Here is a 16,606-nt window from a genome sequence, read left to right on the forward strand (position 1 = left end):
CATGGTCTCTACTCGGAGGTCCATGGTCCGGTGGAGAAACAGATGAGTGATCTAACACTTATGAGGCAGTGGGTGGTCCTATAATGGAAGTCTGCACAAAGCCCTCAGAGAACACAGAGATCACAGCAGGTAACTTGGACCAGAGAGTCCAGGAAGTCTTTCAGGAAAAGATGACCCATGAAGCTAGAAACAGAGGTAGGAGTTAACCTGGCCAGTGGAGACAGGGCATTCCGTAAGAGGAAACCGCCTTGGGAAGGCATGGGGGCAGGAACATCATGAGAACTTAAACAGTGGAGATTATTTTGATACAGCCTTTCCTTATAACCAGAATACTCAGCTGTCCCTCCCCTCGGCCCCCCCCCCCCGCCCACTTTCTTTACTTGGCCAACCATCACTCTGTGTTCCCTCTCCCACTGAAAGATCCTCTCCCTGGCAGCTTTTCCCTGCCCCAGGTAGCCTCAAGCACACCCTGCTTTGGGCTCTTGCCTCCTTCTCCTCACGCTTCTGAGAGAGCTCTTCTTATGTCGAAGGCCGCTTATCACCGCCCCACTCCTCTGTTTCACCAGAGTAGGAGCGAGCACCTCAAGGCAGAGCCCAGTCTCATCCTTCTGTCTTCTGTGATGAACACAGTAAATGTTAACTGAGTGCAGAGATGAACCAACAAAGGGATAGGGAGACATACAAGCCATGGGCACAGGTTTAAGGCGAAGCAGCTTAAATGAACACACAGAGGACTTTTTCGCATATCACAGCATGTCGTTTCAAGACTGAGGGTGACCTCAGATATTAGAAGCCTGCTTATTTACAGATATGGGGACCACATTTTAAATGTTGAGGCACACAATTTACATGTTGAGATGTAATTATCTTCTGCACTGTTGTTTTTTTTTTTTTTTTTGCAAAAGATTATTTTTGACTTTTAGAGAGTACCTCTTTTTCCTTCTAACTTCAAAGTATCTTGGTAGTGGAATTTCTTAGTTATTAATACAAAGGAAAATCTGACATCAGAGGCAATACACACCCACTTTCCCTAGTGCACAAGTAGCCTGTCATCTCTAACCATACATTTAACCCAAATTGCCTTTCCCAAAAAGGCTTTTACAGGAAGCAACATTGACTTCTAATCCTTCTTTTCCTTTGCCTACTTTCTATTTCCTGTGCAAATGGCCTAGGAGTTGTTGACAGGAGAATAATTTGAGGTGTGGAACCTCATCAGTCAATGCTATAATAACTCAAAAAAAGTCATGTATTTTTTTCTTTGTAGGTAATTTTTATGGGATGGCCATAATATTTGATAATCACTTTGAAACAGAACACTGGATCTGGATGGGGATAGTGCCTGTGAAAAAGCTTTGTTAACATAAACATTGTAGAAACAGGTACAGTCAGGGTATCAATCATACCTTTATTAGGAGTGAGAGAACGAGTTTCACGTTCTGGCTGGACTTTTCATTGTTTATGAAACCTTAGAGGGTCTATTTCATATGTGACAGATTGGTCATGATCAAGATGTGATTTTGAGCTGAGAGTTTCTCCCTTTAGTTGCTAAAGTTTAATACTGTCAAACTCCTTTGTCCTTCATGCAGAATTCAGTGGGAGCTCAAAAGAGGAGCATCCCGCAGATGGGCTGTGTGCTGCCCGCACACCTGACTGTCTCCCTCTCTTGAAATAGTGATCAGAATTAGTGGAAAGAAAGGAGGCCATGCCTTTTGCAGAGACACTGTTGTCACAGTTGTTTATGTCAGGCTTGTCTTTGTCTCTTTTCCTATCTTACAACTCTTGGAGCCCTCTCTCACCTATCGCCTTCCATCCCCACCCAGCCCATCAATAGTGTGACCTTGTTTGTGTAGATCTGCCCGTTAATGTTAGTGTTAATTAGTGCTTGCAAGAACTGTATTGTCTGATCCCCTGAACACTGTGTTCACACCCAGTGTTTCAGTGAATTCCGTGTTTCAGTGAGGAACGTAATAATACATGTGTTTAACCCTGATTTGCCAGAGCAGGAAGCAGTGAGTGAGTCACTTGCTGTATGTGTGCCCCGCCTTGCCTTCACAACCCCGTACCCGCTAGGAAGTCTATGCATAAAGAACCAGAGCTCTGTATTTCCTTATTGCCTAGTAGTACCTGCTAATCCTCAGAGATGAGTGAATAGGCGTCATTTCCCCCCATGATGTCTGCCATTCCTCCAGTTTTGCCAGCTTCTGGCTTTATCTCTTCCCCTTTCTAACTCATTTGACTGTCATATTGGTCCATCGTAGTTTGAGTTACAGCATTTGGCACTGACCCCCAGATCAGGGAATCCCTATGGAAAAAGTGGGTGGGCTGGATTCTCCTCCGTTGCCAGCACCTCCTTGACCTGACCCCATGTTCTATGGGTGCTTTGAATAGTATCTGATCCTTACATAGTGCTTACTGCATACCAGGTAGTATTCTCCCACAGATGAAAAAGGTGCTGTTATCATCACCCCTAGTTTACAAAGGAGGAAGTTGAAGCTCGATGAAGCCCCATGTCTAGTAAGTAGGGGATCAGAGGAGGCTCTTTCCATGATCTGGGCTCCTAAACCTCTCGTCTCCACTGTCCTCCATCAGTGATTTACCATGATCATTGAGTGTAATAGCAACGGATGGTGGAACTGAAAATTCGAATAAAGGGTTCTCGTTATACGTGAAATGGAATTGCCTTTTAATGCCTTTGACCAGATCAAACATTGTGGGGATAGAAAAGTAGATGCGGAAAGAAGCTGGAAGTGTGGATAGAGAAAGACAGTGTAGGGAGAACAGTATTTGGGGATGAGGAAACTATATATCATGTGACTAAAGATGTTAACTCTAACAAATAGTATGGCCAGTGAAGAATGTGAGCATCCCAAGCTGTCTGTTCTGCTTCTTTGAAACATTCTGATGCCCAGACAGAGGATGTGGGGGAAGAAATGACAGAATTCTTAGAACTGTTAAATGATGACACGTCTGATACTGGAGTGAAGGACAAAAGCTCATGAAAGAATCATGAGGGACACATACATACTTTATTCAGTTCCATGAAGATGACAGCTCATTCTTTGAGTCGTAAGCCTACTTACTAAGTTTGGAGTTGATAAAATGCAGCAGATTTAACTTGTCTTGCCGCATTCAGCTGCATTTGTTAAAACACAGACATTCGACTTGGGTGGCTCTTTAGCTGGGTTTGTTTTACTGAAATAAAATCCCTGGCACACGATAATGGAAAAAAAAAATCCAGAGTTTCATCATATGCAGTGTACTGTTTTCTGCACTGGAGAATCTTGAGTGCTTTGGAAATAATAAGTCTGTTTCCACAATTTCCTGCTCTCCACTAGGTTCTTGGAACGCCAAATGAGGACACGTGGCCTGGAGTTCATTCTTTACCACATTTTAAGCCAGGTATGTTTCACTAATTACAAATGACTGAGTGCTTCCGATATGCAAAGGGTGAATATATAAATATTCCCCTTCAAGCTAATATATTACCTGGGAGAATTCTGGTTACTTTTGCCATTGTGTATTCGACGTCTTATTGGAGTTGTCCTTTGGTTTTCACAGTTTATTTGTCGGCAAAGATAGACTGAATGACATCCCTCGTGAGAGTTTTTCACCCTATGTTCTTCGTTTTATTTGACTGACTAATCTTGAAGTAACCTTTCATTTTGTCATCAGTTAGACTAGCATCCATGTCTATAAAGACAAACTTTAAATCAAGCTACTATAATCCATCTGTGTGACTTCTAGTAATAATACTAGGGAAAGTATTACATTGTAAAAAGGAAAAATCATATTTTTATTTATTTTTTTAAAATCTAGTAATACATGGTCAGTTAATTTGAGTTTAAACAAATAAAATGTTCTATACGTTCAACATTCCATCTTTTTTAATGTTAAATATTTAAACCCCTAAACTAGAAAATCTGAGGGAAAATGCAGAACTTTTATATAAAATAAGTTGTCACTTTTTTCTTACCAGTAGGTGGCAGTCAAGAAACTTTCAGTTTTAATAATTAAGCTTAACGGACGAAGAATCTCAAAATGGGCTATTTAATTTTTATAGGGGAGATGAAAGGTTTGGAATTGGAAATTTAATAAAAATTAGTGGAATGAATTATTGTAAAATAATCTTTTTGTTTTTTCTTCTTTTCTTGTTTACAAAACATGGATTATAAAATGCAGACCTACCATTAAATTACTGAAACGGATTTTATGGACGATCTAATAGTCCATTATTTTATGAGGGAAAAGAGCTATGAATAATTACTGTTACAGGATCCAAGTATATTCTTTTTCTCCCCTTCCTCTCTTTTGGGGGACCATCAGGAATAAGTTATCAATCCCAAAGAATGACTGAGTTTAGAAACTATTTTTACTCTTAATATTTTTCTTCTGAAAGTACACTGTGTGCTGAGAATTCTTTTATTTTCTTTGGCTGCCCCAAGGATCCTTTGCACTTTTACTGAAAATTCTAAATAACTTCTATGTTATGAAAGACTATAGATACTTAATTTAAGATGGATTTTTTTTCTTTTCTTTTAACTAAACAAGAAGCATCCTCTAAGTGCTCTCACTAATGGAGTTTAAGTGAGAACACAGCTCTTTATAAATGTTCCAGGTGTGGGTTCATAAAGAAACCTAGCTTCCTCATGTTAATATCTAAAATCTTAAGTCCTAGGGAAATAAAGCAGAGGAGAATATGAAAAGAGTGTAAATGAATAAAGTTGATGCAGAAAGGAACAATTAAGATAGTCATTTGGCCCACCAAGTTTCTAGAAGGGAAAACATGGAGTAATTGGTTTATTTTGGTGTGAATAGAATTTATCTTCATCGACAACACACAAAAGCATTTTTAAAATGTGTCTGGAAAGTACTATGATGTAATGCAAATTGAACTAACAGATTGGGAACTTCATGAGATCAGACACTGTGACTAGTACCTATTTTGGTCCAATGAATGTCGGCTGCCCTGAATTTTATTGAATGTTTAAAACAGACATTATTTATGTGGCTCTTCTGGTAGGCATATATAAATTAGGGTATATATATATATTTTTTTAAGTTATTAATATTATGTACAAGTGCAACCACAGACACATAATATATAAAAGGTAATGGGGGTCCAAAAGAATAACGTGTTTAGATGAATGTAAGGCATGGGTGCTGACTAGCAAAAAAGATACTCCAGGCAACGCTTGGTGCTTGTGGATGAGAGTAGATGTGATAAATGCTTCCTGAGTTGCCCTGAGAGGAGTCAAGGAGAGACAAGATAATAGACTGAGGCAAAGGGAGCAAATCTACGAGCCTTTTCATGCAGCACTTAAGCAGACCCATCAGGGGAGTCCTGGGGAAGAAGATACACGTTCCCAGAGGAGAAAATATCAGTGCCAGGGTCCACCGGTCCCACCCCACTTTCCACCTCCTTAGTCTACCCCCAAAGAGTGCCTTAGAAATTCTGAGGGAAAAGAAGAAAGTCTGAACCATGAGGACATACTTTGTTTTGCTTTGCTTGATAGACTTCATTTTTTAAGAGCAGGTTTAGGTTCATAGCAAAACTGAGCAGAAGGTCCAGAGGTTTCCCATACATCCCTGGCCCTGACACATGTGCAGCCTCCCCCCTTATCAACATCCGCCACCAGAGTGGGGCATTCATTACAGTTTGATGAAATTACGTTGACACATCATCGTCACCCAAAGTCCATAGTTTACGTTAGGATTCGTTCTTGGTGCTGCACATTCTATGGTCTGTACAAAGTATAATGACATTTATCCACCATTACAGTATCACACAGAGTAGCATCACTGCCCTAAAAATCCTCTGTGTTCTGCCTGTTTATCCCTCCCTCTTCCCTAAGCCCTGGCAACCACTCGTCTTTTTACTGTCTCCATAGTTTTGCCTTTTCCAGAATGTCATATAATTGGAATCATCTGAAAAGGATGTTGCCTTTTCAGATTGGCTTCTTTCATTTACTAATGTGCATTTAAGGTTCCTCCAGGTCTTTTCATGGCTTGATAGCTCATTTCTTTTTACCACTGAATAATATTCCATTGTCTGTATGCACCCCTGTTTATGTATCCATTCACCTACTGAAGGACATCTTGATTGTTCCAAGTTTGGGCATTTATGGATAAAAATGCTCTAAACATCACTGGCACTGGGTTTCAACTCCTTTGGGTAAATGCCAAGGAGTGCGATTGATAGATCGGACAAATTACACTTTGCCCAATTTTTGAATAGATAATAAATTTAAGCAATTCAAAATATCAAACCATATAAAAAAGGAGCACAGTACAAAGCCTACCCACCCTGTCTGCCACCTGCCTACTTCCCCAGAACTATTGCCCCGACCACAGGCCCCCATTTATTAGTTTCTGTTATGTTTCTTTCCTTTATGTAAATGTAAGAAATTATGAATATATATTTTCATATTGCCCATATTAAACACAATTTTGGGTCTTGCTTTTCTCATTAATGCATCCTGTAGGTCCTCTCATGTCACTGTATAGAGGAGGCCAGTGTGGCTTCCCTCTTTTCCTGCAGCCACATTGTTTTACATTGTATGGATTTAACCTGTCCCTACTTATGGACATTTGGGTTGTTTCCAGTGTTTTTGCCATTATAAATATTATAGCCCGTACGTACACACATAAATATACGCATCACATCTGTACAAGTATATCTGAAGGATAAATTACCAGAAGTAGGGTTGAAGAATTAGTAAGTATACAGTGACCCTTGAACAGCACGGGTTGAGCTGTATGGATCCATCACACGTGGATTTTTTTCATTAATACCCACTACAGTACTACATGGCGGTTGATTGAATCAGGGATGTGGAACCACAGATACCAAGGGCAGACTATAAATTATAGGCAGATTTTCGACTGCAGGAGAGTCAACGCCCCTATCTCCTGTGTTGTTCAGGGGTCAACTGTATACAATTATAATTTTGAACACTTCTGTCAAATTGTTGTCCAAAAGGATGGTACCAGTTGGCTCTGTTACCAGCAATACATGAGAACGCTTCTTCTCCACTCCAAACTTTTCAATTTTGCCTGTTAGGTGACAAAAAATCTTAATATAATTTTAATTTGCACGCTTCTTTTATGACGAGGCTGAGCATCTTTTCATATGTTTCAGGATCACTTGTATTTCCTTTTCTGTGAGCAACTAATATCTTTTGCCAATTTACAGTAGAGTTACGTGTCATTTGTCATATTCTTACCAATTTCTAGGGGTTCTTTATATATTAGAGAAAGTATCCTTTTTCTATAAACAGGTTTTGCTTCTCTGGAATTTTTTAAAATGACTCTTTCTAATTTTTAAGCAATTTTGAAAATAATCCTCACTCTCATATCTTACTAGTCTTGTTTAACTTGTTTTGCCTCAAGAGAAAAAATTTCTGTGTTGGCTTAGAACAATTGTTAAGATTTTAAAAGAACAGCTAGATAACAACTGGGATTGATTCTTTAGAATTTAGCCTGTATGTGTCCTCTTCTGCACTTATATTTATGCTAACACAAAATTCCTTAACTTCAGCTTATTCCCATAGCAACCAGGCAGCTGGGACAGGCCACAGCTGCATAAAATAAATAAATATATGTGTAACACACACGTGCGCACGTACACACACACGTGTGTGTTACATATAATAAGAAATCTAACCTTGGGAGCTGCCGCTTTCCCATCATTTACTTCTATTTAAATTTCTCTCAAAAGAAGTGGGAAGTGGGTCTGTGTCTTCTTTGAACCTGATTGCCTTCTCGCTTATTTTTCCTCACCCTCAGGTTCTGTGGTTTATGGTCTCAAAATTAGGGGTCTCTCCCTCTCTCCCTCTCCAGTCCCTCTCTGTCCTTCCTTCCCCCTCTCTCCCCCTTCTCCCCACTTCTCATACTAGAGTGTCTCCTTCTATCACTATCCTCAGGATGCTTGCTGTGGGCCAGCCTCGGAGGTGAAAGGAGACACCGTGGTATTCTTAGCACTTCAGTAATTCTGTCACCTTCGATGAGATTCATCACAGGCCAAACCCCATTCTCTATCAAAAAGTAAGAGTCTACTGCAAAATTACTACACTTTCCCTTTCACTTGTTTCATGGTGACTCCCTACTGGGATGCTTTTGCGCAACGCCCTCTGCTCCATTTCCTTCTGGGATGGGAAGAGGCTTCCCTGTGTGAGTCCCAGGACCACTTTGCCCCGCCTGCTTTGCCCTCGGCTACTTTATGTCAACAGAGGCCACGTGGCTCATACACCTCTGGTGAAGTGATGCTTGAAATTCTTTGTTATAAGACAGACTTAGCATCAATATTTTTTAAAAACACATCTTGGGTATGTATTGGAGGGGTTGTTTGGGATTTGTAGAACTGTGGTAGCCCCAGATCAGGGCAGAATATAGGTAGACATTTGAGGTTCTCCAGACTAGTAGAATCAGGGTGAGGGACTGAGAATTCTGAGAAGATTTTGCATTTTCCTACTGTCAAGGAAAACCGTTGGGCTGCTTGAGCTGGGAGTAGGAGCGGTGTTTTGGTTGTGCGGTAACTATATAAGCAGATTGAACATTAGAGCCGGAAGAAGTTCCGGGGGACATCTAGCCCTGCTCAGTCCTTTGTAAGGCTAGGAACCTGAGGTCAGAGATCTTAAAGGACTTCCCCAAAGTCAGTGTCAGAGATGAAAGTAGATCCCAGGAGGTCTCCCTGGGTTTCAGTTCAGTGCCCTTTTTTTGCAGCATGAATCATGGATGATTATGCTACTGCATCTGTATTACAATTTCTCGTTGACCTTCTTCTAATGGACAGTTTATTGACAATTAGTCTATCAAGAAAGTAGCAAAAAAGTAGAAAGGATCTGATCTCTGTACTTAGTAAAACATGGACCCACAAACATCACTTTGTATGAAATACTTTGGCCCCGAAATAACATGTAGAGTCCATGTATGAAACTTTTTTCATCTCTTAAATGCTTCCAACAGAAGGGGCATTCAACAGCTATTTAATGACCAATTGTTATTCAGGAGTTTAGAAAAGGAAGGCACTGTAAAGTTCAGGGAGAGAAAAATGTTGCTAGACAGGAAGCAATTAAAAGTAATGAAATTTAGACTGAAATAATTCTATTTTTCCCAAATCAAGCAAGGGAACAGAGTATTTCTAAAGTGATTATATTATTCTGAAGAGAAAGTTATCTAATCCAAAAAGCAGTTTGATTAAGGAAGATTTGTTAAAGTCAGAATTTCTTGCAATGAATGAACGAAGATAAAAACGAATTTGCCGTTGGAGGCAAATTGCAAAAAGGGAGTATTTTAAACATTCTGTGCCCAGAACTAAGCCCACAGACACGCTGACCTTGAAGGCAACATATAAATATGGACTTAGTTGTACTCAGACTCTGTAATGAGGTGAAAAACTTCTCCTCAATCCCACCTATTCACAGGCCTAAATGAGGCCCCCAAACTAAATAGATTCAGACTTCTTAATTCCAGAGGGAAGATGTAAATTTTTTCAGAATACCATGATGGGACTTCCCTGGTGGCGCAGTGGTTAAGAATCCACCTGCCAATGCAGGGGACACGGGTTCGAGCCCTGGTCCAGGAAGATCCCACATGCCGCGGAGCAACTAAGCCCGTGCGCCACAACTACTGAACCCACGTGCCACAACTACTGAAGCCCGCGTGCCCTAGAGCCCGTGCTCCACAACAAGAGAAGCCACCGCAATGAGAAGCCCACACACCACAACTAAAAGTAGCCTCCGCTTGCCGCAGCTAGAGAAAGTCCACGCACAGCAACAAAGACCCAACGCAGCCAAAAAAATAAAAATAAATTTTTTAAAAAATTAAAAAAAAAAGAAGTAGAATACCATGATGATAACACCTTACGTTTTATGTTGTATTTTATTATTTACAAAGCATTTCAACATATTATCTCAATTGGTATTTAGAATAACTCCTGAGTTATTATAATGTTATTGTCCTAATACTGTTATCCCAATTTGCAGACAAGGAAACTGGGAGACTGAGGCTTGGAGAGATTGTGTGGCTTGTCCAAGGCCGCATCTGCAGTATGTAGCGGAGCCCAAATGCAAACCCAGGCCTGCAGTCCCTGGCCTGCTACTCTTACGGGTGCCTGCCACTCTCTTTAAGAGAGCTTCCCCGTCTGCAAACATAGGAGTATGATGAGGGAGAATTGTCAGCCTCTTCTCAGCCCTGCCTGGTGGCATCTTGGAAAAGATCTCTGTATATCTTCTTGTAGGTACCAGAACCCACCCTCCACCTGCTAAATATGGGTATCTTCTTTGAAACTTGTGCTTCCAACAAATTGTCAACTCCAAACACCCTCTGTGGGTGTTTAGTTTTAAATGTACAGTCCTTGGTACATATTATGGGAATTGCCCAGTTTCATGATTTGCACACCAGAGAAGATCTGAACCTGTAGCCTTTGTTCACACTCTGGACTTCCCCTAGTCTGTAAGAAGGTGATGGAAAAACTGTGGAGGAAGTAGAAATTGTTTGGTGGGATATTCAGTGCAGGGAGGTTGAGAGGAGGGTGGTTTCATGCCATGATGTTGCCCTGCACAGACCAAGCCTGCTGTCAGGAGACACCTGTGGACATGCAGGGCCATCTTCCTTACTCTTCCAGAAGCATCCCGTCTGCTCCCTCCAGCTCATGGAATTCCTATGGACGTTAAATGAGATAATCCATTTTTACATCCTCTTCATTACTTTTTACATACTTATACTTTACCTATTTTTAAGAAGATTTGAGCTGGCTGTGTAATTGGTATAAAAGTGCTTTTAAACTGTTAGGGGCATGCAACTACAACGTAATATTTTGCACAATTTATACTGTGTCCTCTGCCCGGTGTTTTCTTTCCCACTTTATGCTTTACCTCAAGAATCTTTTTGTTTGTTTGTTTGAGCGATTGATAGCAAATGTAACGGTCATGGGTTACATCTGAATATACAAGGGTGTAACTATGTGATGGTTATAAAAATCGACTTGAAAAATTAATCTGCAAATATATGGCCCTTATCTCAGATATTATTGCTAAAAACCTTGTGGGTCTGCCTGCCCCAAGGCTCAGGACATTTAGAGCTCTCTCCCCCAAGCATCAACCACCACCTTCTTCAACTCTGCCATTCTTCATCCTACCAGTAAATGCCACTCCGGTCACACAGTGAAAAAGCCAGTTAATTAGTAAATTTATAAAATAAGTGAACTTTATAGAGCAGAGGAAGTTAAAACAACCTTAAACGTGACAAGAAGGGCAGGCTGTCTTGACTTCCATACTTTCTGATTGTGGCAATCATGCTGGCAGTCACTGCTGGCTGAGAGCAGGGGAGACAATGCTGGAGTTAAGTGGCCACGTTTCAATCAGCAGGAACCATGCTCCAGATACTCTCATGAGCTCAGATTCTTAATAAGTACTTGCTAGGTGCCAGGCAGCATTGTAGATGCTGAAGACACAGTCGTGAACAAAGCAGATAAACCCGTTGCTTATGGGGCTTCCGTGCTAGAGGGGAGACAAATAGTAGACAAATTACAAATCAGTGTGGCTGGAGAAGCTGACCATGGACAGAGCAGCAGGGGTGGGTCGCTGAAGGCCGAGGTGAAGAGCTAGGATTTTACTTGAAGTACGAAAGGAATCAGTGGAGGGTTTTAGAGCGGGGAAGGAAATTGATGTTTTGTTTTCAAAGGGACCTACTGTCTACAAAAAGTCACGGACCTATTTCAGAGATGGTAAGGGGCTTCATCTCAAGTGTGAACTCCTCTTGATTGGTAGTTTCTGCCCACAGCTCTGGGCTGAGAAGGGTCTGTAATAGCAAGTCCCAGCTCAGGGGGAAATTATTCTCACACCAGTTAACAGTGATGCCATAGACGTGGGGCATAGGTTTTTCCCGATAGGTCCATAACCGACCAAGGATTTGATATGCAAAAAGTCATACATATAGCCAACGCTATAAAATAAAAATTTTAAATGGCCAAAAATCATGATAATTACTGAAAAATGTAAAATAATAATTCAGCTCTTCCCCAGTAGGCAGACCTATGGGGGGAGATATCTTTATAAATTGTGGAAATTCATTTCAGTGCAAAGCAGGGACTATCTGTATTGACTTTCTCTGTATCTGCTTGAAGAATTTCCCATTTATTTTCACTAGAGGGCATCATAAATGATGGAGACTAACAGAGTGTCCAGAAAATGCCAGAGAAAATGTAGTGAGATTAAATTTTCAAAGAGAAATGAAGTTCTTCTGATTGCAGCTTTATTGAAAACAAAAGCAAAACCAAAAAACAACCTTAGGTATACTGGTTTCATTACTTCTACTCTTGGAATTTTGAAAAATTCAGTTTGGGAGTTATCTACACCTCATCTTGCCAAAGTTGATCTAGAATGCCAGTCACCAAACAAAGGCTTCTTCAGTAATCCTCCCACCCCAAGAGGATTAAAATCCTTGTATAGTGTCCAATTTGTGTGATTTGGTTACAGTCGTATCTGAGAAAAGAATTAGAATTTCAGCCTATGAGTGGAAATCAGAATAAATGAAGACACAGATCATTTTCAAGGTACTGAAAGAACTGTTACCGAAGAGCTTGGGTAACCCAGCTTTTTGGTAACAAGTGATAAACCGGGAATAGAGTCCTGATTCAGCCTCCGCCACTAGCCTGTATCATGGGCTCGTCAACTCAACCTTTCTAACCTTAGTTTAGTCATTTGTAGAATGAAGTGGTCGGAGTACCTGATTGCTCACATTACCCCTAGAAGGTGCTGAGTGCTGTCTTCCTGATCTCTTCCTCCCTGTGGAGAGTTTGGATGGAGGGATGGGTCGGGACGCATGGAGAGTGAGACACAAAATCTTTCTTCTCCTTTCTTTTCTGGGAGCTGTAAAGATTCAGTCTCATTTGTGAATAGTACACTTTAGACTGTGATAAATGCCTAACTGATTAAACTTTACTTCTCTAAAGGAAAACATCTTACCGAAAGAGAAGTGTTCCGTGACTTTTAGGTTGAGAAAGGTGTGGCTGGTTTGAAGACCTCAGCTGGGAATATGTGCTCACAAACCCATTTGTATGTCTGTTGGAAAAACCAAATGCCATAGGAAGTAAGAACGTTTAACGTACAGAGTAGACGTTTGTTTCTAAAAGTTGCTCAGAGATTGCTCATTTTAAAACACACACCGTTGGTAATCGAAGGATGATTTGCTGCAGCCAGGGCAGGGCAGGATGCTGCAGTCTCCTATTTTCAGGACTGAAGATGGCTACTCAGCATTTTAAGGAAACCCCTCTGGGTGACAGCAACAGGGCAGTGAGATCCTGTTCCATGTTAGCATGTCACATCAGAGCCTCTCACTGGTAACGCTGGAGCTGTGTGAAATCACAGCCATTATATATATGAGGGACAGCAAGAGTTTTAAAGCTGTGAATTACAGTTGTGCAGACATACATCTTATTTCTAAAATGCCTGTTTGGATCACTATGCTTTTTTGGAATTGACATATCTAAAATCCCCATATTTTGGAACAAGTCTAGCCCTCGCTGTTTGGGATAAACTGTCGTCTACTGTGCATGAATTCTGCTTTACTTCTGGTCTGAGGACCATAGATGGTTTAAATCCAGCTTTTCTATGTCTTGGTCAGAATATCAGCTGACGTGTTGACTGCTGGCTTGGTTTTCCTTATAACCATAAGAAAGTCACATTTGCATAAAAATTCTTGTGAATACTTGTAAATAGATTTTCTTCCATTGCTGGTCCCTTAGTATTGGATCCCATGATTCATTGTAGGCTACAGATGACCTTGTACGTTTTGTGCACTGCTGGGTCCACAGTGCCTGGCAAACAGTAGGCACACAAGAAATATTTGTAGAATGAGTGAGAGAATGAATGAATACTAATGTCTTCTAACCTTAAAAGAGTCAAGGCTATTATCTGTTATATAAACAAGTAATTAAAGTGATTGTTGGAAGCATCACCAGAGTGATTCGTGACTGTGTTTATTGTTCATCCTCATAAAGGACTGGACTCTTTTCCCTCCACTGAAGCAATCCTGAGAAAGGCTTCAGGTTCAACACCTCCGCCAGATGATAGTCTGGTCACAGCTCTTGACTTAAGTCATTACTACTTTCTTACAAACTCAGGAGAAAAGAGTAAATGCATTTGTTAAAATGCAAAATAATCCTAAAGAATTTAAATAGTGAGTAGTTGAATATATGGTTTAGAGGTGTTCATTATAAAATAATCTAACATTTACTGTGGCATTTTGGACATTACTCTTTTTTTAAATTTATTTTTTGGCTGCATTGGGTCTTCATTGCTGTGCGCAGGCTGTCTCTAGTTGCGGCAAGCTGGGGCTACTCTTCGCTGTGGTGCACGCGCTTCTCACTGTGGTGGCTTCTCTTGTTGCAAAGCACAAGAGACGCTCTAGGGGCGCAGGCTTCAGTAGCTGCGGCACTCAGGCTCAGTAGTTGTGGCTCACGGGCTTAGTTGCTCCGCGGCATGTGGGATCTTCCCGGACCAGGGCTCGAACCCATGTCCCCTGCATTGGCAGGCGGATTCTTAACCAATGCACCACCAGGGAAGTCCCTGGACATTACTCATTTTTGTATTGAATTATAGTTATTCCATGATATTATTTCAAAATCAGATGCTATTAAATCCATTTGTAAAAGGTGTTCTAAAGTTTGAGACTTTTTAAAAAATTTTTATTAGAGTATAGTTGCTTTACAAGTTTGAGACTTTTAATGATCTTGTCTCTATTGCCACCCCTCCTTTCCATGCACCCCTCCCCCCTAAAAAAAGAAAAGTGTTCTTAAAAATCCTGCTTTAGCCTTTCAAGTCCTTTGAACATATTGGGTTAGCCAAAAAGTTCGTTTTTTTCCGTAAGATGTTACAGAAAAACCCGAATGAACTTTTTGGCCAATCCAATACTTGGGGTTTTTAATTGATTGGTTGATTTGACTACTTACTCATATGTTTTCCTGTTATTGACGTTAAAAACACAGCAGTATCTTATAAGATCCAAAAAACACTGGTGAGAAAGGGATAAGGGTAATAAAAGTTAAAGTTACTTTCCTAGAGTATACAGTACATATATATAAGCAAATGAGTAAATTCCAATTTAGGTTTTATCTGTTTTCACACTGCCTCAAGCCATTTCAGGTTTAGCTCTTTTAAGCTGGGAAACTTTAGAATATATAGCATTGTTCTCCAGTATTTTCCTGTGGAATCTCAACGAATCGCTGTGCATAAGCATGGCAGTTTGAGCGAAACCCTTCCAGCCTCTGTCCCCTACCCCACCGTGTTACAGAGTTAGTGATTTCTTCTCTACCAGCTCTCCTCCCTGGCCGCCCACTGTGTGCGACCATCCTCTGCAGTGTCCCTGCAATAAGAGGAGAAGGTGAAAATCAGCCTGCAGGTTTAAATTAATTGCACTTCTCAGTTATGCTGTGAGTTAGTCAATGCTTTAAATCACGGCATTCTAAACTCCTAGTTTAAACATAATTGGAAAGAGAAAGCTGAAATTAAAATAGTGACAGAATAAACCTAACTGGAGGAGAACAGTATAAAACACTCCTAATCAAATACTCGAATAATCTGTTAAAATTATTCATAAGCAGTTGACTGTTTTATTAAATACACCTGTTACTGATTTGGGGCACTAATTTAAGCACCTTTTTGTTTCCAAAACTTACCTAGTGAAATTAGGTTGCTTACATTCTAATGGAACATTGCTTTTACTCATGATGGTAATCGTTTTAAAAATAGAATTTAAAAAATCTAATTATAAACATTACGCATGCTCATTGCCAAAAATGTTAGAAATGGCTCCATTTGAAATTGTGTACTTTGACAGTTAAGATCTGAAAGATGTTGTATACAAGAGATCAGCTCCTGTGTGTTACTGGAGCTAGCTTCAGATATTTGAGTTTATCCTGTCTTCATTTGGAAAAAAAAACAGATGCGGTTAGTGGCTTTGCCTCTGTGCTCCCAGGGGGCTGCGTCCATATCCACATTGTAGCATTTTCACCCTGTGTTGGTAATTCTGTATTTACATTTCTGGGCCACTGAACTGTAACCGGGACGTCCTCATTTTTGTGTGCCCATCGCCCAGTGCAGTGCCTGGTATACAAGCAGGTGCCCGGGTGACATCTGCTAAAAGAATTAAGAGTTTATGTGAGTAGTGACAGAAGGTAAAGGTAGGAAGACTTTGTTCTTCCTTATTTTTTCTACTTTCATATGGCATGTTTCTCTATCAATTTTGGCTCTTTTATGCATAGCTAAAACTGACATATTGTATTTTTGAAAAAAAAATTTTCTATTAACATATCCTGTCAAGCTCTAAATAGAGGCAATTCTTAGAACTCATACTTATGTGCAGTCATTAATTGCTAAGAATAATAATTTACTTGTAAATCCAAGATTGTATTAATTTTATCTGTAATGGAATTCTTGTTCTTTCCTGAAATCATAGCAAATTATTAAAATTGCTTTGTGGGGAGTACAAAGTTAAGGAGATCAAATTTGTTTTACAAGGACATTTGATGTAATTATTTTTTAAATATATCTTGCTTTTTATACCAGACTTTATTTAGATAAAAATAATTTTTTAAACCTCTATAAAA

At 40.2% G+C, this 16,606-nt stretch overlaps 1 protein-coding gene across 3 annotated transcripts in view; it reads left to right on the top strand.

Annotated features, from left to right (window-relative positions):
- CDK14 (cyclin dependent kinase 14) overlaps positions 1-16,606 on the top strand; it is a 573,947-nt gene that overhangs the window by 431,581 nt on the left and 125,760 nt on the right. For all 3 annotated transcript variants that reach the window (XR_009505030.1, XM_059933793.1, XM_059933794.1), the window contains one exon: positions 3,336-3,399. Coding sequence is in view for 2 of the 3 variants with exons in the window: in XM_059933793.1 (XP_059789776.1) it covers positions 3,336-3,399 (64 nt within the window). In the remaining variant the exon portion in view is untranslated. The remainder of the gene's footprint in view (positions 1-3,335; positions 3,400-16,606) is intronic.

This window comes from Balaenoptera ricei, chromosome 9 (assembly GCF_028023285.1).
Source record: "Balaenoptera ricei isolate mBalRic1 chromosome 9, mBalRic1.hap2, whole genome shotgun sequence".
Classification (NCBI taxonomy): Eukaryota; Metazoa; Chordata; class Mammalia; order Artiodactyla; family Balaenopteridae; genus Balaenoptera; species Balaenoptera ricei.